The sequence below is a fragment of the Bos indicus genome, chromosome 8 (assembly GCF_029378745.1).
Source record: "Bos indicus isolate NIAB-ARS_2022 breed Sahiwal x Tharparkar chromosome 8, NIAB-ARS_B.indTharparkar_mat_pri_1.0, whole genome shotgun sequence".
In the NCBI taxonomy this organism is placed as follows: Eukaryota; Metazoa; Chordata; class Mammalia; order Artiodactyla; family Bovidae; genus Bos; species Bos indicus.
In genome coordinates this window covers 63,347,351-63,366,856 of record NC_091767.1, presented here as the reverse complement: position 1 = coordinate 63,366,856, position 19,506 = coordinate 63,347,351, and the positions used below count along the sequence as shown (strand labels likewise).

Here is a 19,506-nt window from a genome sequence, read left to right as displayed (position 1 = left end):
CAATCGCTTTGCTTCGTCTTTGCTCTGCCCACCCCAGAGATCAGTGCGCCCCAGGGTCTGCCCTTGATCTTCTCTTCTCACTTGGCACTGTCCCTGGAGGTCTCCTTCCTGCCCCCTGCTCCAACTCCCAGTTTACATGCTAATGAGCCCAACTTTCTCCACCCCCCCACCCCTGCTCCCGCAGCTCCAGACCCAAGGATGTCTCTCCATGGGTACCTCAAGCTCAGCATGTCCAAACTGGAACTTGTCATCTTTCCACCTTCTTTGGCCCCTCCTGGGCTCCCCATTGGGAATGGCCCTGAGCCCCCTTGCCCCTCATTTGCTTCCTTCCCCTGTTCCCCATCTTTCCCACCCGCTGATCACCCATCTGTCCACATTTTACCTGGAGAAAAAACAACTTGTCAAATCTAATCCCCACCTCTCCATTCCTCCTACCACCACCCTGGGCAAGTCTTTGTCATGATCTAAGCCTGCCAACAGAACGGTATCAAAGATGAAGGTAAATTTACATGTATCACTTGGATCTGAAAAGATACCTGAACAAGTACATCTATCTGGAGGAACCCAGAACAGGAACATATAAAGGATAATTGGTGCTGGGTGTAACATAGAGCAGTGCGGCCTCTGAAGAATGTGAATTTTGCCTCAGGATGAATTAATAGGAATGTAACGTGCGGAATAAAGGAGGGGGTTGCCCTTTCTACTTGCTGCTGACTACTTGCATGACTTTTGATCATGCCTAAAGGGTATTGGCCAGTCCTTGGGTCTACACCCTATCAGACAGTGATATTGTGAGGTGTGGTCTAAGTCAGGGCCTGGAAATGGTGGGAAGTAGAAGTGATGTTCAGTGATGATGGTCAGTACGTGCTAATGACTCCAGCTCTCTCCACCCCCCACCCCTGCTCCCCCAGCTCCAAACCCAAGGATGTCTCCATCCTGATGATGCATGGGCACTGAGGTTGGAGGGCGGGGGCTTCCCTGGTGGCTCAGTGATAAAGAATCTGCCTGCAATGAAGGATATGCGGGTTCAATCCCTGGGTCGGGAAGATCCCCCAGACAAGGAAATGGCAACCTACTCCAGTATTCTTGCCTGGAGAATTCCATGGACAGTGGAGCCTGGTGGGCTACAGTCCATGGGGTCACAAAAGAGTCAGACACAACTTAGCAGCTAAACAACAACAAAAGGTGGGGTTCCAGGCGACTGCCAGAGGGATGATGTGTTTTTGTCTTCAAGTCTCTAGAGCTCTCCCGGGGCAGAGGGAGCAGGGGTGGTCTGTGTGGTCCTAGAGGGCAGAGCCAGATGGCAGAGTAAAGTTACAAAGAAAGCATTCAGCTTGATAATGCACAAAAGACTTGGTAATAGGCGGAGAGTCCGGTTTCTTGGTGGGGGGTAGACTCCCTATCCATAGATGTACTGCAGAGGATGAATGACCAGCTGGTGAGACCATGTGAGAAAGTGTTTGTGAGTCCACCTGGAAAAGGCAATGGAGGAAAGGAAAAGCCTGCAGGAATATAGCTGTGGCCTGTGGGCAAGCAAGAGCAGAGACAGGAGCACCCAGACAACAAACACAGGACTCAGATCTAACCAGCCATGGTCCCTTGTTTCCCGCAGACAGCCGGGAGGTGAAGGTGGGAGAATACAACGCTGTGGCTGACACCCTGGAGATCATCAACGACACCATCAGGTTCCAAGGTAAGGCACGTGGACTTCTCGGAGGAGGGGGCCTGCTCAGGTCCTCTCGGGCCTGGGTATTGTCTGAGAGCTGGGGACAAGCTCAGAGTCACTGGTTTCATGGAAAAGAGGGAACATCCTCTCCTCTCAGTCCGTGCACTCACTCCCTGAGGATGGGCCACCATCACTCACATGGGAGCTGAGTTCCAGCCCCTGGACGGGCCACTTGTGTTTGCATGGAGTGCTAGCTCTCACCAAGACATCTGTGTTTAAACCACTGAATGACCAGGAGTAATTCTTTTCATGTGTGGCCCAGTTAAATGTTGCTCTATCCCCCCCTCGGAGAAGACGTGGATGGGCTGGTAATAAGGCCCCTCCACCTGCTGCTCTTCTGGGAAGACCGTTCCCTCTTTTCTGCTGGAGAACTCCTCCTCAGCACTGAGAACCAGATCAGGTGACTCCTCCTCTGTTCAGCCTGCCCTGGTGGCCCCCACCTGAGTTCATGGCGCTTTTCTCTTTGCTTCCACAGTCTATCGTCTCTGTCACTGCCATGGCCACCGTCCCTTTGCACTGAAATTACTATGCTGTTTGACCATGAGCTCCCTGACTAGATCCTATTTGACTTTAATTTCCCGGCACCAGCCAGGGTCTGGCACATGTTGGGGGCTCAGTGATATGTGATGAAAAAGTAATTCATGATTGATCAAGTCAGTGGATGGGTGGGTGGGAGGATAAATGAGTGAATGGGTGAGCGTATTAGTCAGTGAGGAAGTGGGTGGATGGATGGGTGGAAGGACAGGTGGGTGGATGGATGGATAGATGGGGAAGTGGGGCTGGTAGATGGCCAGCCTCATCAAGGAGTGGCTGGGGAGGAAGCTTGTATACCCACAGCACCAGGATGCTGTTACTTTGATTCCACTGGGAATGCAAAGACTAGACATCTGGCTTTCTGCACCTGGAGTTCCTTCTTAAATCCAAGGCCACCAGAAAAGGCGATCCCATGAACTGTTTGGTCAGCTTTTGGATCTATGGGATTCCTCCAAGCTCCAGGTGGTCTCAGAGAGGAGGCGTGGTCTTCCTGTTCCCACCTGAGGGAGCTGTCACCAAGCCCGTAGTCACATATTACCTCGTGGAGCCACAGAAAAATTCTGAAAGGTGGCTGGGTTAGTCCCGTCATCCCTGTTGTACAGATGAGAAAAAGGCTCAGAAAACCCCAAATTCACACAGCCTGTGAGAGACAAAGCCAGTTCTAACCACAAGAGTCTGATCCCCAAGACAGGGCTATTTGCTCCCGGACCTAGGAGATCTGGGTTTGCTGAATAAGGATTCTGGGTTTACAAACTGAAAGAAAAATTCAAACAAAAAATAAACTAAAAACACAAAACATAACTGAGAGGAAAAATGTGAGAAAAAATTTTAACAGCCCAGCCAGGATAGTAACTGGTTCTAGTTAGGAAGCACGAGGCCAAGGTAACCCTGAGGCAGCAGCTGTTCCTGGCTCACCTCCTGCTTCTCAGAGCTTCCCTGCACCTCCCAGAGGGTGGATGACCAGTCCTTGAGCCCAGAGCCGAGTCAGGACACCTCTGGACGCAGGGCAGAGCCCAGCTCTCCTGTCCTCACCCCACCCGGGTTCAGCTTTCATCCAGCCCCCTGGGCCTTACCCACCCACCAGCAGTCTAACCCCCTCAAGTCTGTTCCACCCTTGACTATAATGTTGCACTGAAAGACACCCCACTCTGAGGCTCACATAGTCCCTGTTGCTCACAGAGAGGGGTGGTTCCAAGACCTCCAGGATGGCTCCCTGCCCCCGCTTGTCTGTCTCTCTTTCCAGTCTCCACAAGACCGCTTGCAGTTCCGCAAATGTGCCTTCGCCTGTGCTGGACCCACTGCCCAGAATGCCCCTTCGTCCATGTCTTCCTCGCAAACAGCCAACTACTTACCTTCCTCCCAAGGCTCGGCTCCCACACCATCTCCTTTCTATAGCCTTTCCTGAGCCCATCGGGCAAGACTGCACTCTGCTCCCTGCCTCGCACTCAGGCCTCCCTGTGCCTGGTGCTCTCACACCACCTGTACCCTACCACTACAGGCAGTTTGCAGAGTGCTGAGAGCACAGGCTTCTGGCGAGGCAGATCTGGGTTCCAATCTGGCCAGCTTTGCCACTCACTATCTGTAAAAACCACTTAGCCCCTGGAAAACTATTCCCCCACCCTGTAAAATGGGAATAATCCTCTCTACCCAGAAGGCTCTTGGATAATGCAGCCAACGCTATGTGGGGAAGGGGGGGGTAGAGGAGAGGAGGAGGGGAAGTAGCAGGAAAATTTTCCAGGGCTTGAGCTTTTACTTCTAGAGACAAGAGATGGTGTTACTTCTGTCACCTTGAGTTTGCTTTTGCCTTGACTTTTGGCCTCGAAGTCGCTCGTGTATTACCTTGCATAGATGTGCTTAATGCTTTACATTAATCAAGCCAGAGGATTCTTGGCTGTTTTTGAAACTGACAGCTCCCCTATACTGTTTAGATGGTTCGTACTCTTTTTATCCACTGGATGTTTCCAAACACATTTGAACTTGCTAGCAGAGTTTTTAAACACAGGTGTTCAGGGGAGTTCTCAGTCCCTGCAACCCCATCTGCCCATCCTCTGCTTGTCTCCCGGGAGTGGAGCCATAGCTGAGGCTGGCACAGCCATGGTGGGGTCACCGTGAACCCTAGTGGTTCTCCCAGGCTTGACCGCTTTTGAGCATCTGGCTGATTCCACACATCCCCACTGCAAGACACACTCCTAAGTTTCACAGTCCCATAGCAGCAACCTGACCTGAAATAGCAACTGAGAAAGGAGGGATTTGTAAGAAATGAGAGGTGGGAGGGTGAGGAGGGCGTATCCCTGCAGTCTGTTCCTGGTAGAACAGGACGATTTTGCCACCATCCATAAAGATGAGTTTCCTCTGAGGCCCTCGTGGCTCCCCGCCGGTGCCTGCTGCCCCTGAAACATAAACAGGGCCATCGCTACAGCCACGTGGCAGGATGAACCCTACAGTTTCTGTCCAGTCCTGGCACAGCAGGGAGGGGAAGGACTGCCAGTAGCTTCTGCCTCCCGCGGTTAGTGAGTCTTATGAGAGTGGAAAAACCAGAAAGAGCTTTTATAACATAATGACCTTGAGGCAGAAAACTCCACAGCCAGAGCACCTGCATGTCTCATGGAGTTGACAGGCAAGGTGTCCAGCCCTTGACATCTTGATCGTGTGTTGGAACAGAATCCCTGAGAGCTCAAGCTGAGTTCCTCACCCTCAGAGGCACCCAGTGGTACCCACTCCCAGCACCCAGCCCTGCCCCTTCCAAACCACTAATACCTTTTGGGGAATAAATGGTGATGGTTTTTCAACGTGGTGGTAGACCAAATCAAATTCTAGTCTTCTAATGGCTAATGGCTATTAAATGCTTCACAAATCCCTTATTGATTCTGTTTTGAGAAAGAAATAAGTCCTGACTTAGGCTCCCTGCTGGGCATACTGGCCAGCCGCTGGAGTCTGCTCACCCAGGAACACGCTGCGCAGACTGTGTGCACAGGGGGCCGATGTCAAGGACAGCCAGGTAGGGATGTTCTCGGGGTCTGATTTGGGTACTGGACTCATCTCATGCCTTTTCCTTGATCTTCTAGGGTCTGAACCGCCAAAAGACAAGACCATCATCCTGGAGCAGCTTCGTAAGATCTCCCTGCCTCTCTACAGCATCCTCTCTGCCCTTACCATCCTGGGAATGATCATGGCCAGCGCTTTTCTCTTCTTCAACATCAAGAATCGGAATCAGAAGTAAGTCACTCATGTCCTTCTCTCAGATAGTGCTTTCTGGATTGACAAGCCTCATAGACAAAGTGTAGAATCCCCCACACGTCTTTGCCCCACTTCCCAGGGCCTTTAGAAAGCACTGCCAGAAGGGGACCACCGAGCTCAGTCAGGGCATTCCCCATCCGTACAGCACATCAAGGGCAGGAAGTGACCTCCTTCATCGTCTCAATTGACCCTGGAATAATGATCCCAGTTCGATAAGACAGTGCTGGCTCAGTGTCGGAGGCTGGAGCACCACCACCCGAGACTGCGCTGCTGCGTGTGGCAGAGCCCATCCCTGGGTTTCCCGCACACTTGCCCTTCCCTCTCCGGAGGAGAGCAGCTCACTTTCTGAGTTATTCTGTTCAGCCGGGGGTAGAATGGGCTGCCACCCCAGGCAGTGGTGTTTACGGAGCATGGCCAGCTTCTCTGGTTTCCATAGCAAATCCCCGCACCCTGCTCCCCACCCTGTTGTAGGAGTGCTGAGCAGGGGCTCAGCGTGTGGGCCATCAGGCACACAACCCCGTGCCTACCCCCAGCGGTGCAGCTCTGCCATCATCGGGCCCAGAAGCCACACAGCATAGCCTCCTGGGCTGTAGGACCACGCGGAATCCCGAGAGAAGTTCTTCTCTCTCCCTGCTTGCAGAAGCCGGATTTGGAGGCTCTGGATTTTTTGTTGTTGTTTTGGGGTTTGTTTTGTTTTTTATTTTAGAGGCAGCTGCTTAGGTCAAACCTATTTCCTGAAGAACGAGTTTTATTCTCTGTTGTCTTATTTATCACATACATTGCCTCAAAAGAAAAAAAAATTGAAGCATCTCTCATCTACTCTGTACAAACCTTGAATGATGACCATGCCTGTTAGCACTTGGCGCAAGGTCTGAGCACATAGTCAGCTCTCAATATTAGATTTCCTTCCTACAAGTTGCAAGAGTTCTCATCATAGCAGCAAGTGGTCCCTGTGGTATGACTATGCTCCTTTAATTCCTTAACTGCCCCCTCTTGGCCTCCTGGTCGGGGGGGGAGCGGATTACTCTTTCCAATAGGCTGGCTTCTGTATAAATTTTTTGACTGGCCTTGCAGATTAAAGAGTCTGCAAAGAGATAGGAAATAAATGTCCCTGTAGTTTCAGATCCCCCTCTCTTCTCTCTTCCTTAATGTCTTTGTGATCCCATGGACTGCAGCACACTAGGCTTCCCTGTCCCTCACCATCTCCCAGAGTTTGCTCAAGCTCATGTCCATTGAGTAGGTGATGCCATCCAACCATCTCATCCTCTGCCGCTCTCGTCTCCTTTTGCCTTAATGCTACTCATCCTTAAGGTCCGCCCCACCCAGGAAGCCTGCCTGGACTCCTGGCCTCTCCCCTCCCCAGCTTCCTATGGTAATAAGAATGAAGGAGCCTTAGGGATTCATGGTGTGCAAAAGGACGTTCAGGGACCCAGCCCCTTCTCAGCTTCGCATGTGCCCTAGTCAAGGACATCTGTGCTTTTATAGGTGAGGAAACTCAGTGCGCTAATTGGATTGCTGGGGGTGCACCTTGAGGGGTTACACAGGCGCTTGCTGGACTCAGGGCTCCTAATTCAAAAGCCCATGAGGGGTCCACAATTTATAGCCAGTCTTTTATCTCTCGACTATTAGTACTTTGACACTGCATTTAAGCATAGAAGGATAAACAGAACTGCAGAATGCAAAAGAAATGCTCAGGGAACAACTGATTGTAATTACAGTCTGCCAAAGAGCACCTGGACCATGGGGGCACCTGAAAGCCCAGAACATTCTGAACAGAGTGTGCTGGGGGAGCCAGGCACCTCTGAGGGTACATGGCAGCCGTCTGATGGTTTAACACAGCCTGCTGAAGATGGGGAGAGTGAGGGCAGGGATTCCATTGCCCACCTCTGTCACCTGGTGCTGAGAGGCGCATGTACGCAGCCCTGTTTGTGCTCTGGACAGTGTGAGCCTCAGGCAGCCCCAGTGGATGCTGGCTTACCACCCGATGACCACAGTTCTGAGCAGCCCTGAATTCGCACCTATATGCCTCCTAGATCTGGTCCACTCAGCACGGGAGAGTGTGGTGTAGCCCAGCATTGTGACAGGTTGCTGAACTTAGAATTCTCTAGATTTGGCTATCTTCCCAGCCCCAGGCCCCGCCCCCCCCCCTTTGCCCCCCCCTTCAAAATGTTGACTTACTGTCTTTGTGTAAACTAAAAATTCATGGTTGAAGAAGCCAACGCTACAAGCTATCCCCAGAGAAGTGATAGGTGAACTTGACTGAGAAGACAGGAAAATCAACATCTAGAAATAGATAGCATTGGGTCCTTTAGTGACGGGGAGACAAGCCCCTTGGAGGTGACAGCACCTTGGGGAGGGGGCAGTGGAGGAAACCAGGGCTTCCATTTTTCTCTTCCCCTCTAGCCTTGGTGACAAGATACACATTCAGAAAATATTTGCTGAAGAAATAGCTACATTAGCAGTTCGGTTAACTGTAGTATCTCTTTCTCTCGTCAGGCTGATAAAGATGTCGAGTCCATATATGAACAACCTTATCATCCTGGGAGGAATGCTTTCCTATGCATCCATCTTTCTCTTTGGCCTTGATGGGTCCTTTGTCTCTGAAAAGACTTTCGAAACCCTTTGCACCGTAAGTCATTCTGCACGTTCCAGTGGTTTGTGATATAAGCTTTTCTTTGGTGGCCACGATCACCAGAAACACAGATACAACCCAGAATTGCATGGAAATGCATGAACAGGTGGCAGGCAACTTGTTCAGCCATTCAAGCATTCAACAGGGCAAACATGGTGTAGCTTTCAGATCAGAACAGAATATTGCTTATAAAATTAAGTATTGCTTGTAACATTAAGATCATGGATTTAACAGCCCATTGCTAGAAGACAGCCCACTAAGATTGACAGGGTAATCTTGAAAAGTAAGGGAGAAAAATACCCACCCCCCTGAGAAAAGCATTGTGCCTGGAGTCAGGGTCAGGACCATGTAAGAAGGAATACTTCTGCCCATCAACCTCAGCAGCCATCACAGAATGTAAGGAGAGATATCTGCATGGATGACTTCGAGTTGTACAGAAAAGATCATGATCCTTATCCTCTTTTTAATAGCACTGTTTCTCAACAGCTCCCCCCCTCCTTTTTTTTTTTTTTTGCTAACTGCCCCTCTAAGAAGCCTCTTTAGACTTTTTTTTCTAATTATCCATTTTTGAAATTTAAATTCCAAAGATATGCTGTATGTCTGTTTATATGCTGTACATATATATATTTATGCATGCGTTGTATCCTACTCTTTGCATCCCTATAGTTTCTACATAAAAGAGTAATATTTATTCACATTCAAGAACCGGTGTTGTCCCCCTTGGGAACTACTATCACTCCCATTGAGAATGCATACATTTAAGGAAGCCCGAAACGGTAATTTATTTACTGTATTTTAGCAATATTGTTTTGAAAATTAACCTCTTTAAAAATGTTGGTGCCAAGTCGTTGTTGTTGTTAGTTTTGTTTTTAACTTAATTTTTTTAGCCATTGTGTAGAACTCTCAGTTGAAAGTATCTTTGGTTACTTTTTAAGATGAGGCTGACCAGCTGGGATTTATTTCTGGACTTTACGGTGATATTTCAAAACTAGGTTAGACGTTTGGGTCTCTCTCTTATCCCAAATGCAGTAATTCATCTAATACTCTGCCTGGAGGACCAGAGCTAGAAGGGACAGTCAAAGGATCAGGGTTGACCAGATTAATCCAAAAGCAACTCTTGTATTAAGGTTATTTTCCTCTAAGGTGTTGAGAGCAGTCTAGGTCCATTTTGGGGGAAGCAGTCCCTTTCATTAATAGATTATATTTGCTGTTCTGTGGTCTCAGTGTTGCCCACTACTGGATGATTATGAAGTATAGGTTGGCATCGAGGGATAAACAAATGGAGGACCCCTTAAATGTGCTGCAGGTCACCAGCCACATCTTGGACTTTCAGGACCACAGTGGGTCCCTAGACTTTGGGACAGCCCGTGGACTGGAGGGAGGGCCCCAGAGCCCATGATGACGCTCCCCTGATTCCTGCAGATGATGACGCTGGACTGACTCTGTTAATCACCAGTAACTTCATCATGAATTGACTAGCTAGTGAGATGTCCCTGGAACACGTACTTTGAAAGGTTCCACTTGAGAAGTGCACAGTCAAGTCCCCGATACCCTGGGGGTCCCTGGGCTGCTCAGGCATCCTTTCTCTCTGGGATGGACCCGGAGGGTAGTCAGACCCCACGTGCTCCAGAGCCCACCTGGTTCAGGCCTCCCACTCAGAGTTTTTTATTCTGCCTCCATTTCAGTCTGCCCTTCTGGGGGTTAAGGAGGTGAAGTCAAGAGTCACAAGACCCCCATATACCTGGCGTCAGACTGCTGGAAGTCCTTGTGGCTGTGGGTTAGTGGCTTGTTCCCTCAGAAGCGTGACCCCTGACACAAGGATGATGGCTGCAGTTTGTGTCTTGCTCACTGGGGATGGTGTGAAGCGCATGAGGTCGCCTTCATTTCTGTATCCACGTGACTTATGTGCTCTGTGCAGCCTTGTGGGCTCATGGCACCGTGTGTGTCTGTGGTCGCTTTTCCTGGGCAGTAGTGAGGCCTGAGGAAGGGGCTGCTCCCGAGGCATCCTGAAAAAGCTAAACGAGGCGGGTATTTAGCTCCCCTCTGTACCTGGGGACTCCCTCCCCAAGTTTGAGGAGACCATGACAACAGCAATAATGAAAATGGTTCCAGGGGCCAGTTTGGTGTCTTCTCATTTATACTTCTTGCTGTGACTCCCCAAGAACCTAGGGGCCCACCTTCCTCTCCTAGCTGAGAATCAGGGGGCAGAGCTCCACTTGGTCCCTCCCGGCTCCTTGTCACTGGCACCTGCCACCTGGGAACACATCCACTGGCCTGAGGTCCAGTCTTTGGTGCTGAGACCTGAGTCCCAGCCCTCAGGGAGCCACTCCCTCCCATAGGGGCGCTCCTGCCACCTCACCTTGCCCACGAGCCAAAGGCTGTCAGAGCACACATGCTCCCTGGAGTGTGCCCCAAATTTCAGATGCCAGGTGACGCAGACTAGGGAGCCTGGTTGAGGACATCCTGCACACCCAGATGCTTTCTTTTAATGAAGCCTGACATCCCGTTCTGGGAGTCACGCTCATTTGTGTGTAAGGGGAAGGCTGTCCTGGGAAGCCTGGCAAGACAGTATGAATAAAGCATAAAGCACTGTACAAATAAGCATTAGCTGGAACATGAGAGCTCTGAAGATGTTAGGGCCTGGTTCTCCCCACCCCAAGGATTCATTTATTTGCAGTCAGGGCTGCTTCAGAGGCTCTGCACGGGGGAGCCCACATTTATGACTGTGGGGGAAAGGCATAACTACTGTGGATTGAATTGGGTCAGCACAAATGTGCACGTGGTTAGGACCAGGGTCACTTATTTAATAATCCACAATATTGCTCAGGAAGGGGAACCCAAAACTCTTGAATTTAGAGCCTAAGTGCCAGTCTCAGTGGGTATGATTTGGGTGGTCCTCCACTTGCTGTTCCAGGGGGGCTGGCTCTTTATTTCATGTGGTGCCTTGGATTGCATTCCTTCTGAACCTAGAAGACACCCCCAGTAAACTCCCACCAAGTGGGGAGACGGAGGTGGAGCAGGGCCCCCTAGGGCGGTGAGCACAGGTCTTCAACAGCCTGAGTGTCACTCCTACCTCGTACACATACTGCCTCCAGACTGTGGAAGTGACTTAGCCCCTCTGAGCCTCAGTTTTGTCATCTGTGAAATGAGCACAATAAACCCCCGTGCAGGACTGTGTGTGCTCTGCATGCTAAGTTGCTTCAGTCTTGTCCAACTTTTTATGACCCTATGGACAGTAGCCCACCAGGCTCCTCTGTCCATGGGATTCTCCAGGTGGGAATACTGGAATGGGTTGCCATGCCCTCCTCCAGGGGATCTTCCCCACCCAAGGATCGAACCCACGCCTCTTCTGTCTTCTGCACTGGCAGACAGGTTCTTTACCACTAGTGCCACCCGGGAAGCCCCAGGCAGGACTGTGGTGTGGTCTTCATGAGACGATTTAGAGAAGCCACCTGGAGCATAAGGCAAGTAGGAAGAAGCGGGCATCATCCTCCCCGTCAGGTACAGTCTCCTGGTGTCCACTCTGCGTTCTGCAGGGAATTGTAGAGGACAGAGGCAGGGTGGCTCGGGAAGCAGCTTCAGATGTGGAGTGGTAGAAGTCTCCCTTCACTCTGTTCCACTGCCGTGTGAGTGCCACGTTTTCCCCTTTTAGTTTTCAGCATAGAAACTGAACACTGAGATAAACAGTGAACACCACCTCAGGAAGCAACCTGTGACGGTCACGGGATTGTGCCTCTCTAGGGGCTGTGCCTCTGCTCAGAAGGGCAGTGGGTGAGTGCATGAGTGAGCACACGTTCACACACGTGCTCGTGCACACACAGACACATACCCACAGAGCTAGGGAAGCAGTTACATTCAGTTCCATCCCCCATTCCCTCTGACCCTTCCTGGCATCTTCCCAGCCTAGTTTCAGCAAGTCTTGCTAACAGTTCCAGCTACACCGTGCTGTCTCCCTGGACACTGTGTGGGTAGTGGAGTCGCCATAGCAACGTGGCCCCTGTGGGCACAGAGCTACCTATAAGGAAAGTGCTGGGTGTGGGCCAGAGCCCTGGTGCCAGGGGGATGGAGAGCCCTCACACTCGCTCACGCAGCTCAGGAATCCCAGCCCCTGGCAGCCCACAGAGTGAGCAGGGCAGGTGGGGAGGCCTCCCTTGTGGAATCCTAGGCAGAAAGCCCTGCACAGTGTGGAGGGGTAAGGAAGGACGCTGCAGGCGAGGGCAAGAAGACCCAGGTGGGCCTCGATCAAGTGTGGGTCTCCACAGCTGCAGGGGCGCCCAGAGCATTCCTGGGCTTGGAGGCGCTCGGCAGCGCCATGTGCCCCCCCAAGCTTGTGCCCTCATAAACGAGCACTCTCCGCTGTGATTCACCTCGGGCCAGCCGCCAGGTGCAGCCTCTCCTTCAAATCTCCACAGCCACTGCATGGAAGGTTCACTGTCCCTGCTTCATAAGAGAGAAAGCCAAAGCTCTAATGCATGGCTAGGTGGCGGGGCTGAAATATGGAACCAGCTCTGTCGGACTACAGAGATATCTGGGACATTTCATTCATTTTTTTTAAAGAAATATTTTTATTTTTTTGTTAGCTGGTTCATACCAGGAGAAACAGGTCAACTACATTAGAGATGTGAGCAATATGTATCTCAACTAGAATATTTGTCCATTCAGATTTTTTTAAACTTGGGGTATACAGTCATCCCTCAGTATTCACTGGGGACTGGTTCCAGGAACCCCCACAGATACCAAAATGTGAGGTTGTCTAAGTCTCTTATGTAAAATGGTGTAATATTTGAATATAACCTACGCAGTCCTCCCGTGTACTTTAAATCATCTCTAGGTTACTTATAATACCTAATACAATGCAAATGCTATGTGAATAGTTGTAAATCCAATGTAAATGCTATGTAAATAGTTGCTGGTGTGGCAAATTCAAGTTTTGCTTTTTGGAACTTTCTAGAATTTTTTTAAAAAAATGCTTTCAGTTTGTTCCCTGTTGTTTGAATCCATAGATGTGGAACACACAGATACAGAGATTGCCAATAATTCACATACTGTAAAATTCACCCTATTAAGGTGTATAATTCAGTTGTTTAGTGTATTTATTCATTTATTTTTTTATACATCCCCAAAGTAATATCATAGTGCCTGGTGTATGAGAGAATTTCCGTTAGACTGCTTGCATTCAAATCCTAACTATACTACCTCCCTGCTGTGTGACTTGAAGCTACTTAACATCTCTGAGCTTTAGTTGACTCCTCTGTAAAATGGGCATTCTCATAGGATTGTGAGGGTTAAATGAGATAGTGCATGTAAAGCACTCAGCGCCTGTCACATAAGATTCAATAAGCGCCAGTCACCATCGCTATGAATGAGTGATGGGACTGTGTCTGGACCACTGTGTTCACCTCTGGACACCTCTAAGAGAGTTACAAATAAAACAGAGCAACTTGGGATGAAGAGGAGGCTGGAAAACTGAGGCTGACACTGACTGCTTTGGTGTAGGTGTGTCCATGGCAAAACCTCCACCTTTCTGTGCCCTTGCTCTGCTACATCTGGATCAGGGACAGACTCGGGGCTTGAGTCAAAGCCCAGCTGCTGTACTTCTGCCACCTTGAGTGCAGAGAGAAGCCTGGAGGCAGGCTGTCAGGGAGGGAAGCGTGATGCACGTGAGACCTCCAAGGGCACTTACTTGGACCTGAGCCCCCAGTCATTGCATAAGCCAGCTCAGCCCAGCGCTGCTCCGATGGCAGCGCTGAGGAGTGCAGCTCCGCTTTACCTCCCAGCTGCCTCCACTTGCTGAGAATCCCGACTCCTTTACTGTTTAACCTTTTATTAAAGTAAATACACACATGCACATTTCATAAGTGTATAGCTCAGTGAGTTTTCGCAACTGGATTCAATTGTGAATCTAGATCAACAAACAGGCCCTTACCAGCATCCCAGAAGCCCTTCCTACCCCATTCCAGCTACTGTCTGCACCCTTCTCCCCAGAGTAACATCCTAACTTCTGCCCGCACAGACAGTGCTGCTCAAAGGGCACGTAAATCACCTGCAGATCTTGGGGAATTCAGGTGACTGTTAGGTCTGGGGTGGCTGGAGACGCTGCAGCTCAAATAAGCTCTGGGGTGCTGCTGCTGCATCCACAGACCACAGTTAGAGTAGCAAAGTCAAGATTAGAAACCATGCTTTATTATTGAGTTTGTCTGTTGGAGACCAGTGATGTAAGACAATGGAAGCACCAGAAACCTTGTCCCATGAGGATCAGCGGGAGGAGGAAAGGGGATCATAGACCTCTACCTCGGAATCTCAGAAGCAGGGCCATCCATCCAATCACAGGACAGAGCGCTGGGTTCTGGGTCCTGGAGCATGCTCTCAGCCGCCCACCCTCTCACAGGTGTATGAACGAGCTCTGCATGGGCAGCAGCTGGGAAGGGTTGAAATAGTGGGGGGTACAGGTACTGGATTTGGAAGCACAGTGTCCTCTTCCAGCCCGCCTAGAGATGCTGTGCTGTGCTGTGCTAAGTCACTTCAGGCATGTCCAACTCTTTTCGACTCTATGGACTGTAGCCCTGCCAGGCTCCTCTGTTCAAGGGATTCTCCAGGCAAGAATACTTGAGTGGGTTGCCACGCCCTCCTCCAAAGGATCTTCCTGACCCTACGTCTCCTGCATTGGCAGGCAGTTTCATTACCACTTAGCACCACCTGGGAAGCCCCCCAGAGATACTAGGATTTTATAACTGACTCAAAAGGCTACCTGGGACACCCAACTGACCTCCCAGTAAACTGAAGAGTGATAGGAATTAGCGATGTTTTCAAGTGAAAGACCATAAGTATCTGTGATTATTTTTTTGCTTGGAGAATTTTTTGTTGTTGTTTGAGACAGTTGAGAGAGAATCTGATGTAAGACTGTGGTTTGGGGACTGTTTCAGCCTGTGATCCCATGATTTTGTGGCTGGCCACAATAAAGAGCTTTGTGATTTCAGAAGGTGGCTGGAAAGCTAGCCCAGGGGAAGCCCACAAGCTCTGATGGTAGCCTTTCCTGGCTGGTTTAGAGCAACTTAGGGCTGTGGTTACAGGGACTGGTGCTGACAAAGTCTGTTTCGACCAATTAGGACCCTGGGCAGGCTGCAGCCTTCCCATCCGCCGTCTCCTCTATGCTTGGCCATCAGGGGCCTCCAGTTGTGAAAAGTTCCCTAGACCTCTAGCTTCCAGAGGAGGGGGCTGAGGAGAGTGCCAGGGGCTCCCCAGACCTCTAGCAAATGTACAGATGATGTCTCTTCATCCCACACACCCTCACACGGGTTACTGCAAGCCCGGATCCTTGTCTTATAATTCATTCATGTATGTGATAACATTTCCCAGGCACCTCTATCTGCCAGGCTCTGCAGGCCCGGCGCGGGACACACAGATGACTGCCCACAGGGAGTCCACAGTGCAGATGGGAAGATGTAGTTAAATAACTCCCATTCAGTGTGTTTTATGCCCTGATGCAGACAGGCCTACATGAGGGAGTGAGGGCCAGATGCAGAGGGACCAATCGGGAAGACTTAAAATAGGAGACCCCCTTAGAATGAGCTGCGGTTATTTCTGGAAGTCCTGAAAGATGCCTCCTGTCTGCTCACAAGTTCCCTAGCAGCTGCAGTCCTGATGGCATATCCACCTCCCCTTCTCATTCCAGCGGTGGAATGGCTGGGAGAAGGACCTCAGTCTGTCTTCTTTGAAGAAAGAATTCAGCAGAGACCAAGACTGTGAAAAGATAAAAGGGTTTATTAGAAGCCCAGTATGTGTGGAAGAGCACATGGGTGAACTCAGAGTGTTTTGTGTGCAATAGGGGCGGCTTAGGTTGCTTATATGGGGCGGGGGGCAGTTTTCCTGTTGCCTCTGGCCAGTCATCATGCTTGTGCCCATATTTGGTCTGACTCAGGGTCCTGACCTGGTGGCATGCGCATCTCTCAGCCAAGATGGCTTCCAGCACAAAGGTTTCTGGGAGGTTGGCAGGATATATTAGGAGCTGGTGCCTCCTCCTCCTTTTGGCCCTCCCCTGGAGTGAGGGCCTCTTCTGTGCATGCGTCAGGCTGGGCCCTCCCCTTGGCCACAAGAATGAAGATGTTGTCTTCATTGTCTTTCACCTGATCTGGATCCAGTGCTCCTGCTGGTATCTTATCTTGAAGTGTCAGCAGGAGCCCAGGTGCAGCTGCTCAGCCCAGAGCCTAAACTAGTTGCAGCTGCTCAGCCTGGAGCCTGTATATTGCCTGCCTCACTTCTGCTCTTGCCCCCGCACCCACTTATCCACATCTTCAGTCCACAGAGCTGCGTGGAGCCACACATCAGGCCCCCTCCCCAGCACACACCCACACCCGCCTGTCTCCACTGCCCGTCTCCACGCTGTGCTTCCAGGAAGCTCCCCAAGCTCCAGCCACTGGAGGGCTGTCGGGGGGAAGGGGAGAAGGGCCTCCTCCCTGCTTCCGAGCCGGAGTCAAGGCCACCAAGTACAGTTGAGTGCTTTGTGCACTGCACAAGGCTGTTGGTGTCAGGAGTGGGCAGGCGCTGAGTTCAGCCTGTGATCTGCTCTCCGGGTCGAGTTCTTCAGCTTGTAGGTCTTATGGAGGTGGGGATCTTTCACAAAGGGTCTCGAGGGGTTCCTGTTGGACACTCTTCCTCTCAGAGAGGGGGCAGCTTTCTCTGATTTGCACCAGGGCTCCTAAGATACCCCATTGGCCCTAACTCAAGTCCCAAAGTACCCTTGTTTGTGCCATGAGCCCTGGAGTTGTTCCCCCAGAAAGTCTGCTGCTGTTGTCTAGGCACTAAGTAGTATATGGCTATTTTGTGACCCTGTGCGCTCCAGCTCGCCAGGCTCCTCTATCCATGGGATTTCCCAGGCAAGAATACTGGAATGGGTTGCCATTTCCTTCTCCAGGGGATCTTCCCAACCCAGGGATTGAACCCATATCTCCTGCAGGTGGATTCTTAACCACTGAGCCACCGGGGAAGCCCAGAAAGTCTTTGCTGTACTCTAAACCCTGGAAGGATTTTCAATGCAGATCTTACTTAAAGGACCCCGGGTAAGACAGAGTCTTCTGGAGCTGTTTCTGGAGCATGCTCTTCAGAGGCACCCTGCATTTGGAAGCACTGCGAATCTCTCTGGCACCCACCCTCTCCCCAGGAAGACAAGGCAGGCCCTGGAGATCCCAGGCTGAACCCTACCCTTTCAGCTCCAGGCTATAGCACCTCATGGTAACGGAGGTCTGGGGCTTGCTTTTGGATAGTCTGGGTCTCCCTTGCCTGCCTTCTCACTATTGATCATCTCGGGTGGATGGTCAGAATGAAACAAAAGGCCCTTTTTTCTAACCTTTCTGGACAGCAGGCAAACAGCTAACCACCCCGCCTGCCCCCCGCCACCCAGCATCCATCCAGCCGACACAGCTTCCTCCACCCCCAGACATTGGAAGAACGGAACTGTGGGAGGGGCTCTGTGTCTCTTTCCCTGCTAGTCCCAAAAGAGCACTGAAAGCCCTTCACTCTGCCAGGCAGGCCTTCCCGAAATCAATTGAGCGAGCGTCTAAACAGAATTGTTTCAGGTGTAGATTTTTCTTTCCATCTGGAGATGTGCACTGTTTTTTCCTTCTTCGTAGTTGAGACTAAGATGAGCATTGCCTCCCATGGTTGCTATCACACTGTGTGCAGAGGGGCCAGGAAACTTTATGGCTAAGGAAAGAAAAAGGAAGACTTTAATACAAGTCTACTGATTCATCAACCCAAAGTCTTAAACATTTAATTAGAATAAATATGTTTAAGACTTGGGTTGATGAATCAGTAGACTTGTATTAGAAACAGGGGCTTCCCAGGGGGCTCAGTGGTAAAGAATCCTCCTGCCAGTGTAGGAGATGCAGGTTTGATCCTTGGGTCAGGAGGATTCCCTGGAATAGTAAATGGCAACCCACTCCAGCATTCTTGCCTGAGAAATCCCATGGACAGAGGAGCCTGATGGGCTCATCTGTCTCAGTTGCTTCAGCTGTGTTCGACTCTTTGTGATCTGATGGACTGTAGCCTGCCAGGCTCCTCTGTCCACGAGATTTTTCTCGGCAAGAATACTGGAGTGGATTGCCATGCCCTCCTCCAGGGGTTGGTGTTGCAAAAGAGTCAGACATGACTTAGCAACTAACAACAACAATTAGAAACAGAATCATTATAGCCCTGCAGAACCTTCTAGTTTATTTGGCATCATAGAACCACCCAGAAGGAAGATACATGGGATGAAATCAAATAAAACTTCCCCAGTACAGGAAATGCCCCATAACACCCTGATACACAGGGTCCTCCTAGGTCTGCTTGAATCCATGGAGTGATGGGGAGCTCACTACCTCACAGATCCTTCATTGCGAGGAAGGGACCACTGAGGCCATAAGCTCAGCCTCCTTTGCCATTCAGTGCTCCAGTTCCCTCTGTGGTCTTCCTTTCAAGTGCTTGCACATTTTTGGTGACAGAGATCTCATTACCTCTTAAGCGAGCCCACCTAGCCCGATCACCCCCTCAGTGCTGGATCCAGAGATTTAAAGGTGGGCAGTGTAGGCTCTGCACCATATCGTAGGGAGAGGCAGGCAGGTAATCAAATGGACATGATCTCAGTGTGACCAGCACAGCAGAGACATGCGTGAGAACAGAAGTCGCAGGGAGGAGGCAGCTGTGACCTCCTTGCAAGACCTGGGAGGGCTTCTCAGAGGGGGTGGCCTGTGAATCTGGATTTTGGAGGACTCATGAAAATTTGCGAAGGAACTTAGAGAGCGGGGATGGCGTTCTGAGCGGAGGAGAGAGCCAGTGCCGGGCCCCCAGCCTGAGCTGTGTGGTGCGCGGGGACGCTGAAGCAGTGTGGGATTGCTTGGATGAGAAATGCTGTGTGGAGTGTGGCAGGAGGGGTGTGGACGATGGAGGGCACACCCTGCTAAGAATCTGGAGTTTAACCTGTGGGCTTGATGGGGCAATAAAGGGTTTAAAGTCAAGGAGACTTGCTGAGATTTGCTGTGGAGGATTGTTCCTCCTTGGGGGGGTGTTTGATGGATGAGCAGCAGATGAGCTGAGGGGCAGGAGGCCAGCTGGAGGCTTGTGCCATGTTCCCGTCAGCAGTGATAAGGGATACATGGACAAAAGCCAAGTCTTGATTAAGAACCTCAGTCCTTTACACACCTTAGTTCATCTCATCCACACAACCACAATATCAGATACATTAGTTGCCCCCACTTCACAGATGAGCAAACTGAGGCTCAAAGAGGTTATGTGACCTGCCCAGGTTCACATAGATAGTAAGTGACAGAGCAAGGACTGGAACTTCTGTCAGTCTCACTCCAGAGTTCCCGCTCGTAATGGCTCATCTGGATGGCACCACGGG

At 50.7% G+C, this 19,506-nt stretch overlaps 1 protein-coding gene across 1 annotated transcript in view; it reads left to right on the top strand.

Annotated features, from left to right (window-relative positions):
- The window catches only part of GABBR2 (gamma-aminobutyric acid type B receptor subunit 2), a 369,209-nt gene that overhangs the window by 281,758 nt on the left and 67,945 nt on the right, over window positions 1–19,506 (top strand). Inside the window, exons 9-11 of the mRNA XM_070794811.1 lie at window positions 1,613–1,693; window positions 5,326–5,476; window positions 7,994–8,126. Coding sequence (XP_070650912.1) covers window positions 1,613–1,693; window positions 5,326–5,476; window positions 7,994–8,126 — 365 coding nt within the window. The remainder of the gene's footprint in view (window positions 1–1,612; window positions 1,694–5,325; window positions 5,477–7,993; window positions 8,127–19,506) is intronic.